This window comes from Marmota monax, unplaced genomic scaffold (assembly GCF_021218885.2).
Source record: "Marmota monax isolate L192 unplaced genomic scaffold, Marmota_monax_Labrador192_F-V1.1 WCK01_AAM20220418_F8-fsc00071, whole genome shotgun sequence".
Classification (NCBI taxonomy): domain Eukaryota; kingdom Metazoa; phylum Chordata; class Mammalia; order Rodentia; family Sciuridae; genus Marmota; species Marmota monax.
In genome coordinates this window covers 5822769-5837343 of record NW_026695217.1, presented here as the reverse complement: position 1 = coordinate 5837343, position 14575 = coordinate 5822769, and the positions used below count along the sequence as shown (strand labels likewise).

The 14575-nt window shown below is 54.7% G+C and overlaps 1 protein-coding gene across 1 annotated transcript in view; it reads left to right on the top strand.

Annotated features, from left to right (window-relative positions):
- Nucleotides 1-2549: 2549 nt before the first annotated feature.
- Gpr137b (G protein-coupled receptor 137B) overlaps nucleotides 2550-14575 on the top strand; it is a 33024-nt gene continuing 20998 nt past the window's right edge. Inside the window, exon 1 of the mRNA XM_046432127.2 lies at nucleotides 2550-2982. Within this exon, the coding sequence (XP_046288083.1) occupies nucleotides 2569-2982 (414 nt within the window). The 5' untranslated portion in view covers nucleotides 2550-2568. The remainder of the gene's footprint in view (nucleotides 2983-14575) is intronic.

Below are 14575 nucleotides of genomic sequence, written 5' to 3'. Positions count from 1 at the left end.
AAGTAGGGTTGCTCTTTATAATGGGCAAAAGGAGGTGAATGGATGAAAGCCAGTCATGGCCATGTGTCTTGCTCCTGGAACATCCAGCAGCAAATCATAATAAAAAACTCCGACCTCTCAGGAATGAGGGCTGCTCCTAGCTGAGACGTCTGATATAGGGAAAAGGGGGGTTCTGTAATGGGCATTAGGAGTTATAGAGTCCAATCAATAGCTTATGACCAGTTGCAAATCAAGGACTGTAACCTCTACTTACATTTTCTTTCTTGCATATTATACATATTGATATAAAATAATCACCTCTGCTGTTTGGCCCTTATCCTCTACTATCTTATATAGGACCAACTAGTGATGGATATCTTATTAGCTTGGCCCATGAGATACAAAATGTTGATATGGGAGGTGACAGATAAGGAGTCACCATCACTCAGAGCTGCTGAGCTTGGGACTGGACACAGAAAAGAAAAAAATGAATGTGTTTTTCAACTGTTAAGAGATAGTCCATTGTATTAAATGGAAGTATCTTTGTTGTACATCATCTTTATTTCTAGAATTGTAAAGATGGCAAGAAATACATTTGACACTTGGTAGTCAAAGAGGGATACTGATGTAGTCATCTGGCATTCCTTTTGGCTGCTTTGAAGGTGTAGTAAAGATTACAAATTCTTCCCCCAAATCCATCCTCCCTTCATGAACAAGAGGAGAACCATGCCCTCTAGCTGGGCACAGTGCCATAGGGAATAGAGACAACATCTCCCAACCTCTCTAGTAGCTAGCCTACTAATGTATTTAAGTTCCATCAGTGAGTTGAACATGGATGCATTGTGTGCATTGAAGGTCTCCTCAAGCAGAAGAGGGGTACCCTTTAGTCCTCCTTTGTTTTCCCTAATGTCTACCTGAGATATGAACCAGTAACCATCTTGGATCATGAGGTAGTCTTATGCATAGAAACTGGCATCATTCAGGAGAAATTTTAGAGCTGGACTTCTGATGGCAAATGATATTCTTTCCATACAATAAAATGTGGACAGATGGTTTTTCCAATGTCCCAGGGGAGACACTGGTAAACAAGGCAAGAGCTTGGGATAAGAAAGTTCCCCAAGGAAACTTAGAAACAAGTCAGGTGACTAACAATTAGCCAAGGGTGCTCTGGAAGCACAGATGGGGCTCACCTGATCTCAAGCAAGCACACAGTGGGTGATGTGGTCTGTAAAGACCTTCCGGAGGAAGTGACACCTCATAGATCAAGAGGATTGGGCCAGTTGTTGCAGGAAAGTGTGGAAGTGTTGTCTTGCCTGGGGAGTGTCAGCTGGTACCAACACTGCTTGTCCCTTTTCAGGAGATAAGTCAGGGGTGCATTGGGGGAGGGGTTTAGCACTCAGCCTCAGAATGAGGAGCAGGTTAGGGGAATTTAAGAATGGGGCAACATAGGTAGGTGTACTCCTTAGAAAGCTCATCCCAGCTGCTCTCGGCAGAAAGGAATGAGGAGAGCAAGGTCAGAAGGTGGGACTAATTTGCATGTCCTCTTTCAGTCCTGACAGAATGGAAGGACTCCGAAGGAGCACTTGGCCTTGTTCACTGAGGAGGGAGCTGGTAAACAATAGTCGATTCTGAGGAAAAGCTCAATCCAGGATCCACCAGTCCCTCAAGAAAAAGCACACACTGTTGGGCAGGAAATTGAGTTTCAATTTAAGATGAAAAAAGGAATCACAAGAAATCGCTGGAGCCTGGGAAATCGGGTCCCTTTCTTCTGTTTACACGCACTGCTTGCCTAGCAAAGCTTCCACCCGGCAGCCCGCCTTCTCTGCTCCGCCCAGAACATTCTCCAACTCCCAGGACTCCCAGCATAGCAGTAGTGTGGCGCCCGGGGGAGTAAACTGAGTCAATTCTCTGCCTGGGAGGAGCGGACAGGCCGCGCTACCGGGTCAGCTGGACAGACCTGGCAGGCTGCGCCCCCGCGCCGCCCGCGCGCCTCGGCCACCAGCGCTCCGAGGGTCTCTGGAGTAAAGAGCCCAGCTCGCGTCCGGGAGCCGAGAGCCGCCCTGCGCAGGCACCGGCCGCTTCCTCCTTGGGAGGATGTGAAGGTCCTCAGACACCAGCCCTGACTCTGGCGTTCCTGGATTTGAAGTGGACATCATCCAGACGCCGTCGGTGCGCGGCCGCAGAGCCCTAATTTTGTGTCTATTTTTAAAGGAAAAAAGAACTGCAAACAGGTTGTCATCCGCAGAGAACGCGGGCTGGAGTTCGGACCCACCCCCGGCGGGGCGGGGCGGCAGCCCGGGGACCTGCAGCGCAGGTGGGCGGCGGCCCGGGCGCAGGTGGGCGGCGGGCTGGGCCAGCGGCGCCCGGGAGGCGCGGGCGCGCGGTGCGGAGCGAAGGGCGGGCCGGGCCGCGGAGCCGTGCGCGGGCGCGCGGTCCTGGGGGCGCGGCGCTGCCAATCGCAGACAAAGGCCGCCCAGGGAATCATGTGGTGCGGCGGGAGGAAGTGCGGCTTGTTTTCTTTCCTCCGGCCTCGGGGCTGCGGCGCAGCGCGATGCGCGGAGACCCCCGCGGGGGCGGCGGCGAGCCCCGATGAGGCCCGAGCGCCCCCGGCTGCGCCGCAGCGCCCTCGGCCCGATGGAGGCGCCGCCCTGGGACCCCGCGCGCAACGGCTCGCTGCCGCCCACGCTCACCCCGGCCGTGCCCCCGTACGTGAAGCTCGGCCTCACGGTGGTCTACACCGTGTTCTACGCGCTGCTCTTCGTGTTCATCTACGCGCAGCTCTGGCTGGTACTGCGCTACCGCCACAAGCGGCTCAGCTACCAGAGCGTCTTCCTCTTCCTCTGCCTTTTCTGGGCCTCGCTGCGGACGGTCCTGTTCTCCTTCTACTTCAGAGACTTCGTGGCGGCCAACTCGCTGAGCCCCTTCGTCTTCTGGCTGCTCTACTGCTTCCCCGTGTGTCTGCAGTTCTTCACCCTCACGCTGATGAACCTCTACTTCACGCAGGTGAGTCGCGGGACCGCGGCCCGGCGCCGCCCGGCTCTCACCTGGCGGAGCCGCCTGGACCGGGGAAGTCTCCGGTTCTGGGGCCTCTGAGCCTGTTCTGCCTCCTTCTCCTGAGTAATTCCTCAGGAGAGGGAAGACAGGGTTGGGGCCGCCCCCTTAGCTCAGCACCACTTCGAGGGCACCTGGGCGCCTCTGCGCACCGTGCCAAGCTGCATCTTCTGCATGCATCAGATTCGGTACCGATGGAGGATGCCCCCCAGGAGGCTAACCCTAACCCCCAGGAGGCTCGAACTCTACAGCCCCTCCAGCCATCTGCCTGTCTAAGCCTAAGACACTGAAGCCCGGCCTGAGAAGGTTATCTGCATATTGGCCCCACTTTGAGGCCGGACACTACCTTTTTAAAGTAATGGCTAGGTGGACCGGGTTTGGTTTTGATGAGGTGTTTGTTTTGAACCTCAGGATTAGGAGCCCTACTGAAGTGCGACTTACTAACTCATTCCATGGGATTGCCTAACAGCAGTCTGGGGTCACACCCAGCTCCCCAGCTGCTGCAGGAGGTCAGGCTTGCTGTCTGAGCTCATCTGAAAGGCCCCAAGAAAAAAGCCATAAAAGTTAACCGGAGCTCTGTTACAGGAGCAGGATTCATTTTATGAGGCATATTGTTAAAAAGCTAATAGGTTGCATGCGAACTCATTTGGCTGCTGGTTTACCTGTTGGCTTAATGAAAGTACGGTAATTAATGTAAGCACTTTGCAAGTACAATGCCGAGCCTTGCATGAGGGTTTAACAGCACAGTGCTACCATCATCCTCATTATCTCTATTCCCATTAGCTGCTCCAAGTATGAAAATGTCCATTCTCACCAGGACTCTGCCCAAGGGAGAGGCTCCAACTGTGTCACCTGGCTAGGATAATTTAAGAGCTGTCTCCTGGATAGCTTGCAGGCATCCCATGCCTTTTAACAGCATCTCTTTCTCAAAATAAAATGTCACTGAATTAAAAAAGAAAGACGAAATAATTGCTCTGGTGTAGTGGGAGGCACTGCTGAAATGTTGGAGGAAATATTTTTGGCTTAAAATGGCAGATGTGACATTTAGTAGATGTTATATTCAGTGGGTCTAGCTGAGAGCCTTCTTTTTTTTATTTTATTTTTTTGTTGTTGAAGATGGACATAATGCCTTTATTTTATTTGTTTATTTTTATGTGGTGCTAGGGATCGAACCCAGTGCCTCATCCATTCTAGGCAAGTGCTCTGCCACTGAGCTACAGCCCCAGCCCCTGAGAGTGTTCTTATGTGTCTGGTGTATCAGCATATTTTCCAGTCCAGGTAGTAGTGGTATTGTCTGTCCAAATACTACTTTTTTTTTTTTAATAATATTCTTTGATTGTCAATGATATGTGGTGCTGAGAATTGAACCCAGTGCCTCACACATGCTAGGCAGGTATCCTCCACTGAACCACCCCCCAGCTTTTAAACTTGCAAATCGATTCAGGCAGTTGGCTACATTGCAGACACTGGCCTTTGTAATTGGATCAAAATTGGGTGGTGCCAGGAAGATGCAAAAGGTAAGTTGGTGTTCCCTCAAGAACGGATAACAGTATCACACATTGAGATCTCTGCTCCTGACCCTTTTGGGAAGGAGAAAAATGTGAGGAACTGCTATGGGTCTGTGGTAATCATATGCAAATCCTGAACTTAGAGCAGGATCCGGGCCTGGGCGGTACATTTTCTGCACTGTCTGCTGGTTGGTGAGTAAATGCTGAGCAAAGGAAAAAGTGACCAGGCAGACAGAGCCACTCTGGCCAGGAGGCCCAAAGGCATGGCCCTTGTCTTCTTTATGTCTCCCAGACAGGCAGATGTCATAGCAAAGGGCATTTTCCTGAGGGTCCTGGGAGGCTGGCAAGAGAAGTTGGCACTTAGGGCTGCATCTCAGACCCTGGCAGGCAGAACCATTCCTGGCTTCCAGAAAAGAACACTGGAACTTCCAGGGTGGAGGATGGCATTAAGAGACTGGCCCTGTGACGCCAGCCCAGCAGTGCCTGTGCTTTCCTGCTGTCCCCACACACTTACTCCCCTGTATATCGTTTTTAGCCGGTGGCAGCACCTAAATGGGGAGCTTTTAAGAATTACTGCTCTGGAGCTCCATCTCAGACCAAGTAAATCTGCTTTGGGAGGGGGATGGCGTGCATGGTGCACTAGGCACTGTTCTAAGCAGATTGTCTTCATGCTTCACAACAGCCCTCTGAACAAGCCCCATATTGTCCCTTTTACAGACAAGTTAAATGACTCAGCCAGGATTTACACCCACATCTGTGAAATTGATGTGTAAGGCTTGGTTTTATGGTGCATTTTAAATCTCTTAGGATGGAAAACATACCCAGACTAAATGCAAACACCTGTTCTCCAGGACCTTAAGATTTAGGGAGATACAAAGTACATCCAGCACAAGTAAGTAGGGATTCAGTCACATTTGGGGTGATAGAGACTATACATTTGGCACAGTTAAGTGGTGGTTCGGAGGCAGTTGGGGTAATACAAAGTATACATGTGGCAGTTAAGTCATGATTCAAGAATTTGAAGCCCTGGGGGACTCCAGCAGGTCCTGAGTCTTCAGAGTGGTGGGTTCTGAGGCAGGAGATGGGCTGGGAAGGGAGCAGTGTGGCAGAGGTTTGGAATTGGGAATGAAGTGGAAGCAGGGCCCCAGGGGTGGGGGAACCTTTTGTTTTCCTGTTGTCACCTCCTTTGGGGCCAGGACACTTACTTATCTTACTTAACCTCTCCTCTGAGGGCACTGTTCCCCTCCCCTGAGGCTTAGAGATGAGACCATTTATCTCCAGTGCCCTGCAGCCTGCTGTGAGGTGGATGGGTGTGGAGTCCTCTTCTCCCACACCCTGCGTCCCCCAGGACGCCTCTGTGCCTCATTCATGCACTGCCCAGCTGAAAGCACCCACCCCACCTGCCCGTAGTCCACTCGGTACAGCAGCCCGATCACTGAGCAGGCCCATTTTACTTTTCCCTAAAATTCCTGTTTTTAAACTTTCCCTGGTTAAACCTCTTCTCCAGCCCTCGTGACCTCCTAGGCATACCTGTAGATTATTAAATCTTCATGTCCAAGTTTAATCTCTCCACCCCAGTCCAGGGCAGGCCTGGCTTCAAGCTCCGGGGCATGGAGAGCAAGGAGTATCTGGTGCTGTTAGCCGGAGGGGACAGCCCCTGCATCTCTGTGGTAGTTGTCTTGCGGCTCAGCCTATCCACCTCTGGACAGACTGTGCCCCAACTTGCCCTGCCGTGTCTCCATGGTGGGCTTCAACTTCACCCTGACCCCTCTGCTGTCTCCCTTCTGTCCAATCCCTTTTCCAGGAGGGCATCCATGTGACTTTGGGCCCCCTTTTCAACCGTTCCTTTCTCGTGAAGCAGCCTCTCTACCACTCAGCTGCACAGGTGACGGGTATTCACCAGTGTCTTCTCCTGGGCCCACCACTCTTGCCTCCTCTCCCTGCCTCCTAGGCACCCTCCTACCTGCTGAAATCCCAGGTGGAAGCAGGCACCACCAGATCCTGGTGCCCACAGACCTGTGGGGCCCAGGCTCTGCCAGGCCTCCCTCTCCCACCCCTTTGCTCTAATGCCTACCCTGCTAGGCCTGCAGGTTCCAGCTTGGCAGGTGCTTGTCCAGGCTTCCTCGGTGACCAGGGATGAGGTGCTCTCTGCCAACAGGCTGCTGAGCACCCCTTCCTGTCTCTGCTTCACCTCCTAATAAGCCTGGGCAGTGTGGAGACAGCTAGGGGCAGGACTGGTCTGTGGACTCTCTGCAGGCCCTCAGTGTGCAGCAGGGGTATGTGGGGCTCAAAGATTCTGAGCTCTTTTCGGACATGGAGCATTAAGGACCTATTGTATCCAGCCTCAGGCCCTGGTGCCAACTCTGGGCTCAGCTGAGCCTGACACAGCCCGCCCTGGGGAGGTTGCAGGACCAGGTGTGCCTGAGGCCTCTTGCTGTGCTGCCCTGTGCTGTGCCAGGACTCGGATCCCCTTTTCCACAGGGGCATCAGAGTGGGACAGGACTCTCAAAACTAAGGTGTGTGGGGTCTCTGCTCATGAGGCTTCATGGCCTCTCCCACCAGATCTTAGGGAGATGCTTGGAAGCAAAGGCGGCAGCTGCTGGGCAGGGCAGGTCTGCCTGCGGAGTGGGTGTGGAGGGTGGCGGGGCGGCAGCAAGCTTTGCAACACCTCTGCTGCCCTGCGTTTGGTCAGAGGAACCGGCCCAGCCTCCCTCAGTCCTGCCCTAGGACAAATTTCTGCCATTTGTTGTGCAGTGGTTGGAGGCAGGAAATGGAGAGGTGACCTTCTCAGTGGCAGAGAGGTGCTGTGATAAGGGACATGCTCCTCGTGCCTCAGGGCTAATCTGTTGGGGTCTGGGTGTCCTGGTCTCTGCTGGGACTTTCACAGGATTCCACTTGGCTGGAGCAGGGACGCTTTGTTAATCGTGTGCTCCTTTAGGCTGGTACTGGGGACCCCTGGAGCACCAAGCTCATAGGGAACTGGAGGCTCATGGTGGGATTCTGAGGTTTGTGGGGGCTGCTGGGAGCTCAGCATGGGCATGGGGCCAGCAAGGGCTTGTGAATCAAGAGGTCGCTCTGTAACTGGAGAGGCAGGGACCCTGTGCTGGGTTAGATCTGTACGGACTTCCATGGCTGCTTCTGTAACAGGGCAGCGGGAACCACAGTGTTTGTCCCGCGGGTTGGAGAGGCTCAAGGAGACACTGTGTGGACTGGAGCTCTTTGCTTCCTTCTCCTGCAGTACAGAACTCAGCTGACCATGTCCCAACACTCCTGAGCCAGGCTCTCGCTTGGACGCCCTGGTCTGCACCAGCCCACCACACTGGCAGAATGACTTTCACCTCCAAGTTGCTGCTGTCCCGTTTGCTGAGTGGCTGTAGCTCTTGGCACACCCTTGGGGAGGGTATGGTGAGCTGGCAATCCCGGCTGCCTCTCCTGCAGCCCCTGTGCCTTCACACAGCACGCCGCTCACCCTGTTGACGGGAACGAGGAGGCAACTTGCACTTAACCAGGGACTTCCTCGGTCCCTTCCTCGGTGGACTTCCTCCACCCCCACCCCAGAAAGGGAGGCAGTGACTTTAGGAATAAGAAGCTTTTGCTGTGGCCCCTGAGAGTCAGTCTGGTCAAGTACCTGTCATGTGCCAGGCCCTGTGCTGGGCCCAGGGAAGAGGAAGGCCTCGCGGCCTCTGGGTGATTGTGAACAAGTATGATGCTCAGGAAGCAACAGGACTCACTGGCTCCCAGGGTCTCATTGCAGAGCTGGGATCACATATTGCCACAGGGCAGGGACTATGCTCCACCTGGCCTCTAGCACCATACCCAGGCCCTGGCCCAGCGCTGGCTGCCTGTGGTCACTGTGTGCTCCTGGGTGTGTACCTGTGTGTCTGAGTGTGTGGTTAGTGGTAGGATGGGTTCTGCCAACTCTGTAAGTCTGTATGAATACCTGTGTGTATCTGTGTACCTGTGCATACTTCGCATGTGTGTGTGTGTGTGTGTGTGCGCATGCGCGTGCGCATGCGCGCGCAGGCTGTGTTGTCTCCTCGCCCCTGCACTCCTCCTCTGTAAGGAGCTTTGTGACTACAGCCCAGGTCCCAGGCCTTTCTTCTTCACCAGGTCCTTATTCTCTGTTGGTTGCTCTGCTTGGGTGCCTCAGGGCAATCCCCTGACAGCTGAAGGGGACTGGTTTCTTTCATACCCTTGCATCCTGGGAATGTTTGCAGCACATCAGCAGTCTGGCCCTCTTGGCCTCCGCTCCATCGGAGGCTGGGCCGCTGTCACCTGGAGCTCCATCAGAGGCTGGGCCGCTGTCACCTGGAGCTCCCTGCAGTGGTTCCCCTCACCTTAGGTCTTGCAGAGTCTGCTGTGTTTTTCTCTCCCCTGGCTTTCCACGGTCAGACAAGCAGCGGCAGGGACAGACCCCTGTCCTAAGGTCAGCACCGTTGTCCAGGTGAGTTTAGGAGTCTGGCTCCTGTCATGTCTGACAGTAGACGTCCCTTCCAGCAGCTGCTCAGCTCTGCGTGATAGGGAATTGAGGGCAGGGGCGGGGCAGCAAGGGAGGACTGACCAGAGAAGACCATCACTGCGAGGGTCTTGGGGTTTGGGAACAGCCTAACCACGGCGTCCCAAGAGCTGCTTTCACCATCTGGCCCCGGTGACCTTGTGTTTCCGTGGGAGAAGGAAGCCTTTCTCTGGCTGAATGCCCATTGCTCCTGACCTGCAAGTGGCCGATTCTTTCAGGACAGGAATAGCCATGGCAAACAATTCGAGCAGTACCTGGACACAGGCCTTAACAGAGGCCTGCAAAGGCTCCTCAGTGTCCCTTTTTATTTGTCCTGCTGTTGGAGTTTAGCGTCGTAACCTGCAAGGACAGATGGAGCCGGAGAGGTTTCCCTCAGCCAGGGAGTTGGTTCCCTGAGCTCCACCAGCCCTAGGCCTGTGGGCCACATGTGGTCTGTGCATGTGTTTTTTCTCTTTTTTTAAAATAACCTTTAAAGGCTATTCTTAGCTCACACTTTGAAGCTGGAATTAGCCTGGGGCTCCAGTTTCCTGGCCCCAGGTTACCACAAACCTGTGTGTTTTTCCAAGATCCCTCCCGCCTTACTCTGTAATTTTTCTGGGCAAGTCATTCAGACAAGTCAGAAGCAGGCTCTGGCTCCTCCCTGGGTTGAGGAAGTGTCATTCACCACCTCTCATTACTACCCCACCAGGGACCCAAGCTTCTGACATATGAATTTGGGGGACCCATGACATCCAGCCTCTGGCACCCATGAAGCTGTCACTCTCTCCCCCCTCCTCCCCGCCACCTCTGGCAGTCACTAGTCTGCTCTCTGCCCTGGTTTGACCTGTTCTGGAGAGTTCACACCAAAGGATCATACAGGTCCTTTTGTGCCTGACTTCTCTCACTTAGCACATGGTTTTGAGGTTCGTCCCGTGGTAGCACGTGGCATATCCTTCCCTTTTAAGGCCTTGTGTTCTGTGGCGGCTGGACAGCGGGTTGTTGCATCGCTGTCCCTGGGTGTCGTGTCGGCCAGGCTGCAGGGAAACCTGTGGGGTCCCCAGGCAGCAGACACAGGTGCCCTCTGCAAGGCACCGCAAGGAATATTTGTACTCACCCTGTCTCACAGGGAGACACCCAGACACAGGCCCAGAGAGGTCAGCAGTTCACTAGGGGCCTCAAAGCATGTTTGTGGACTTGACCAGGCTTGTCCCTGGGGCCTGGATCTCAGTGGACAAGATGACCCAGAAAAGTAGGGACACTGAGGGACAGTGTTTGGTGTGTTTAGGTTGACGTGGAGAGTCCCACTTCCCAAGAACCTGAGCCCCCTGTCCTCTGTGGGCTGCCTGCCTGTGAGTGACTTACCAGCATGGGGACCCAGTGCCCTGCCAGCCCTGTGGGGCAGCCAGATTGTGCTGGCGCTGTTGGATGGGCTCACGGCTCTGTGAGGTAGGGAGCTGGGCTGGGGAATTGGAGAGAGAGGAGAGCCCTTTAGGAAGGGAGGCTGCAAGTGGAGATAGCTGGCCCCTGTCTGTGAAGGTGAAGGCCCTTGGCTGTCCCTAAGCATTTATTGGAATGTTTTCTGAGTACCAAGAGTGGAGTGTCCAGGTGTGAGGCTGACCTCCTGCCTCCTGGGGCACACGTGCACACACATAGTTGCACACACGCACAGATGCATAAGAGTGGTAGGTGACAGGTCGGTGGAACAGCACCCTGGAGCTCTCAGGGGACCAGAGAAGGCTGAGACGACCCCGGGGCACTCTAGGGTTTACAGAGTGCAGATGGAGGAAGCTTGCCCAATGCAGAGTTCTGGGTTCTGAGTCAGCACAGGGCTGGCAATGAGCAGACCGCCCCTTGGGCTTAGAGTGGGGAACTGACCCATGATGACCAGGGCCTGGGCCTGGCTGGCCCTACACAGATGGGGCATACCAGGGCTGTCCCAGCATGCTCCTTGTCTTTTAATGGGGTTCTGTGGCTTCAAGAACCAAGAGTGTCTCTGGGTTGGTTGATCTTCAGAACTCTCTTTGAGGAAGTTAGGAGGAGGAAAATGATTTGACACAAATGCCCTTTGTACACACCAACACTGATTCCAGTTGAAGCCATGCTGGTGGGATTGAAGCCCCCTCCTTGTGTCTGTACACAGGGGGAGGCTGTGCGAGGGCCAGCCTGTGGGAGAGGCTGGGGCCAGTGGGTTTGTATTTGGCCATGTGTACCTGGGCCCACCCAGACTCAGTGGACCAAAAGGCATTATTTCCTCACCCAGTGAGAACCAGGGTCCAGGCTGGGCAGCGCCCCATCCCTCAACAGTGGGGTCCTCTTTGTTTCTCAGCTCACTGCATAGGTGGTTGCCCCATCCCCAGGGTCACCTCACATTCCAGACGGGGAGCCAGGGAAGGGAAAGGGCAGAAGCCATATTTTCTGGAAGGTGAGTGTCCCCAGAAATCCCTTGCAGACTTCTCTTGAGTCTCACTGTGCAGAAAGGGGCATCCCGGGAAGGATGCACTCAGCCACGTGACCTGTGGCCCTGAATGTGTGCCGGGGTGCGGGGGGGCTCTGCTGGAATGGTAGGAAGGAGAGAAGGGGCATCGGGAGGTCAAGCCATGGTGCCTGCCGCACAGCCACTAGTTACAGCATGCCCAGAGCAAGACCCCACCGGCATGAAAAGGACCTGCACGGGGCAGCTGCAAGTTTGCTGGTGACCAGCATTTCCCATCACTAGCTGCATTCAGAGAAGAAAACAAAGGGGATATACCACACAGTCCCTTAATTTTTTTCTTCCTTTGCAATAGCTTCCTGGAACTCTCGCAGCTGGCTGGTGGCCGATGGCTGTTGACTTCGCTGGGGGCTGGTTTAAGTTGGTCGCCATGCCCCAGGTGGTCTAAGTTGAGTAGCTTGTGAATCTCTCTTGGTTGGTTCCTCCCCATCATGCTCTGCTGTTACTGGTCACCAGAGGATTTCATTAACTAATCCTTTCTTCTTGTTCAGTTGCTTTAATGTGAGCAGAAAGATTAGTGTGCCCCAGAGTCTCCTTTAAGAATCCTCCAGGTGTCCCCAGGGTGGGTGCAGGAGAGGGAACATGGGTGTCCTTACCTCCCAGCCCCAGCTGCTCTGTAAACCCCGGCCAGCTTCCCCTGCAGGGCTGTGTGCCCAGCGAGGCCTCGGGGGCCGGTCACACTGGTGCTGCGGACACAGGAGTGTGTGTGGGTGGCATGCTTGCCCCATCCTCAGTCCCCAGACCCACAGCCTACATCTGACCTTTGGAAGGAAAGAAAAACAACTGACAGCAGCCTTGCCCTAGCTTCTTGGAGAGGCCACCTTGAGGCGGACCCCCCCCCCCCGCCCCAGAGCCGCCTCCTGATCTTCAGGGAATCCTGCAGAGGGAGAGAGTCCTCCATCTGGATCTGGGGGACCCTGGCTGTCCTGCCCCCTGCTCTGGTGAACCAGGCGCCTGGGTGTGGGAACAGCCTGGGGCAGCTGACTCTGACTGGCGCCAGGGAGACCGTGGCCTCAGGGCTTGCCCAATTTCCCCAGTGTATTAGGAAGTGGGCAGCACAGAGTCACCAAGAGAGGTATTGAGTGTGTCTGTTCCTCACCTTTCGGAGCATTAGGGTTCCTTTTATGGTCAAGAAAGCTCCAGCGATCTCAGACCTATAGTTGCGCATTGAGAACATGGTTTGGGAACGTGTGAGGACAGACAGTCCTAGCAGCCACAGCATAGGGACAGCAAACAGAGGACTTGTCAGGGGCCGGTGTTTGTCTAAGTGCTGTATGTGGTTAATTCACCTCAGTGTCTCAAAAGCCCATGAAGTGGGTGCTGTTATTCGTCTCCTGTACAGATGAGGTAGGTACTTGAGGCATAGAAAGGTGTGGTGATTATCCCACGCCCACACAGCTGGTTGAGCCAGGATTTGAGCGGATGCAAGGCAGCTCTGCTGGAGGTGGGTATACAGCAGTGGCCAGTTGAGACCCTGGCAAACACTGTGGCCTGGTGAAGATGCGTGAGCCCGAGTCCTGTATTTCAACAGAGACACCTTCCAGTCACAGTCCAGGGTGGACCGGCCAGCTGCCGAGGGCTGTGGGTCTCCTGGTTCCTCTGTGAGCAGGGTAGAGCCATGCAGGATGTCCTGCAGGTCGTTTAGTGACACACCTAGTAAAAGACAAGGCTGCTGGGTATAAAGCCACAAAAGCTAGGTGACTACTGTGATGACCTGGGAGAGCACAGAGCCCGGTGGGGCTTGGCCAGGGTGCTTGTGCCATTTCTGTTTTAACAACAAAGCAGCCGGTACAAGTGTGCAGAGCATCAAGGTTGGTGAAGCTGAGTGGTGGACACACCAGGGTCAGCAATGATATTTTTTTATGTATATATGAAATATTATAATAAAATGCTTACGGGGCTGGGGCGCATCTCAGGGGTAGAGCACTTGTGTAGGATGTGCCAGGTCCTGGGTTCCATTCTAGTACCAAGAAAAACAAGTCATCGATGTGTGGCATTTTCAAAGGAGTTTAAAAACTGTGCAAGAGACACTGTTTCTTTGGCCTTGAGCTTACTTGGCGCATGCAGGTTCAGACCCCCCTCATTACTGGAGGGCCTCCCGGGGGCCTTGGCCTGCAGGCAGGACCAGGAGCCCCTGGTTCAGGGTGTGAGGCTTGAGGAGGGTGGGGGATTCACAGCGCCCTATGTCTGTCCTTTTCTGCGGTAAGCGTTTCAGGAGGTGGGTGGCAGAAGAGGGGCCTCCAAGGAGGTCGCATTGGGGTTTACAAAGCAGAGTGGCCACATTGAGGGCCACTGGCTAGCCTGGCAACACAGTGCTTTGTTTAGTCGCACCGCCTCTGGGGACAGCAGAGGGCTCTTGGGTTGGGTTTCACTGGATGCACAAGGGACACTGTCATACCTACAAAGAATAGCGTGGGACAGATCTGCCAGCAGCAGCTAATGTGATGGTAGTGAGAATGTAGTCATGGGAAACATGGTGGCAGGAGTGCGGAGTGGGTGCGGGTCGGCGTGGAGCAGGCTGTGAGGTATAGGTCAGGAGGAGGGCTCAGCGGCTGCAGGCCTTTCTGCTTCCGCAGGAACAGACACGTCAGCAGCGGTCCCCTGGGTGCCCTTGTCCTCTGCAAGGGCCGGGTAAAGGGCATAGGGCTACTGCTGGGGCCCAGGGCCACCACAATGGGGGTGAGGAGGCCAGCGTGTAACCTCACGGGGTCCCCATGCTCCCTCTTCCAGCAGTCACCAGAGAAGCCAGGTCAGGCTGCCGTCACAGGCCTGCTGAGTCCTGTCGGGGTTCTAGGTGGGACTTTAAAAAGCAGAGATCGTGATGCTAAAAGCACAGGGAGCTTGCTGAGGGCAGGCAGTGCTGCGTCTGCAGGGCCCCCATGAGAGCTGCTGCTCACCGTGACCTCCAGCTCTGCTCCCGCCCGTCCTTTGTCCCTATGGCTGCCATAGGCAACCCCTGAGAAGCCTGGTGTGTTCAGGACTTTGCAGACTTCCTGGGACGGGAGGGGAAGGCAGGACCCTCCGCACTCACTGGCCATTCCTATCAAGTCT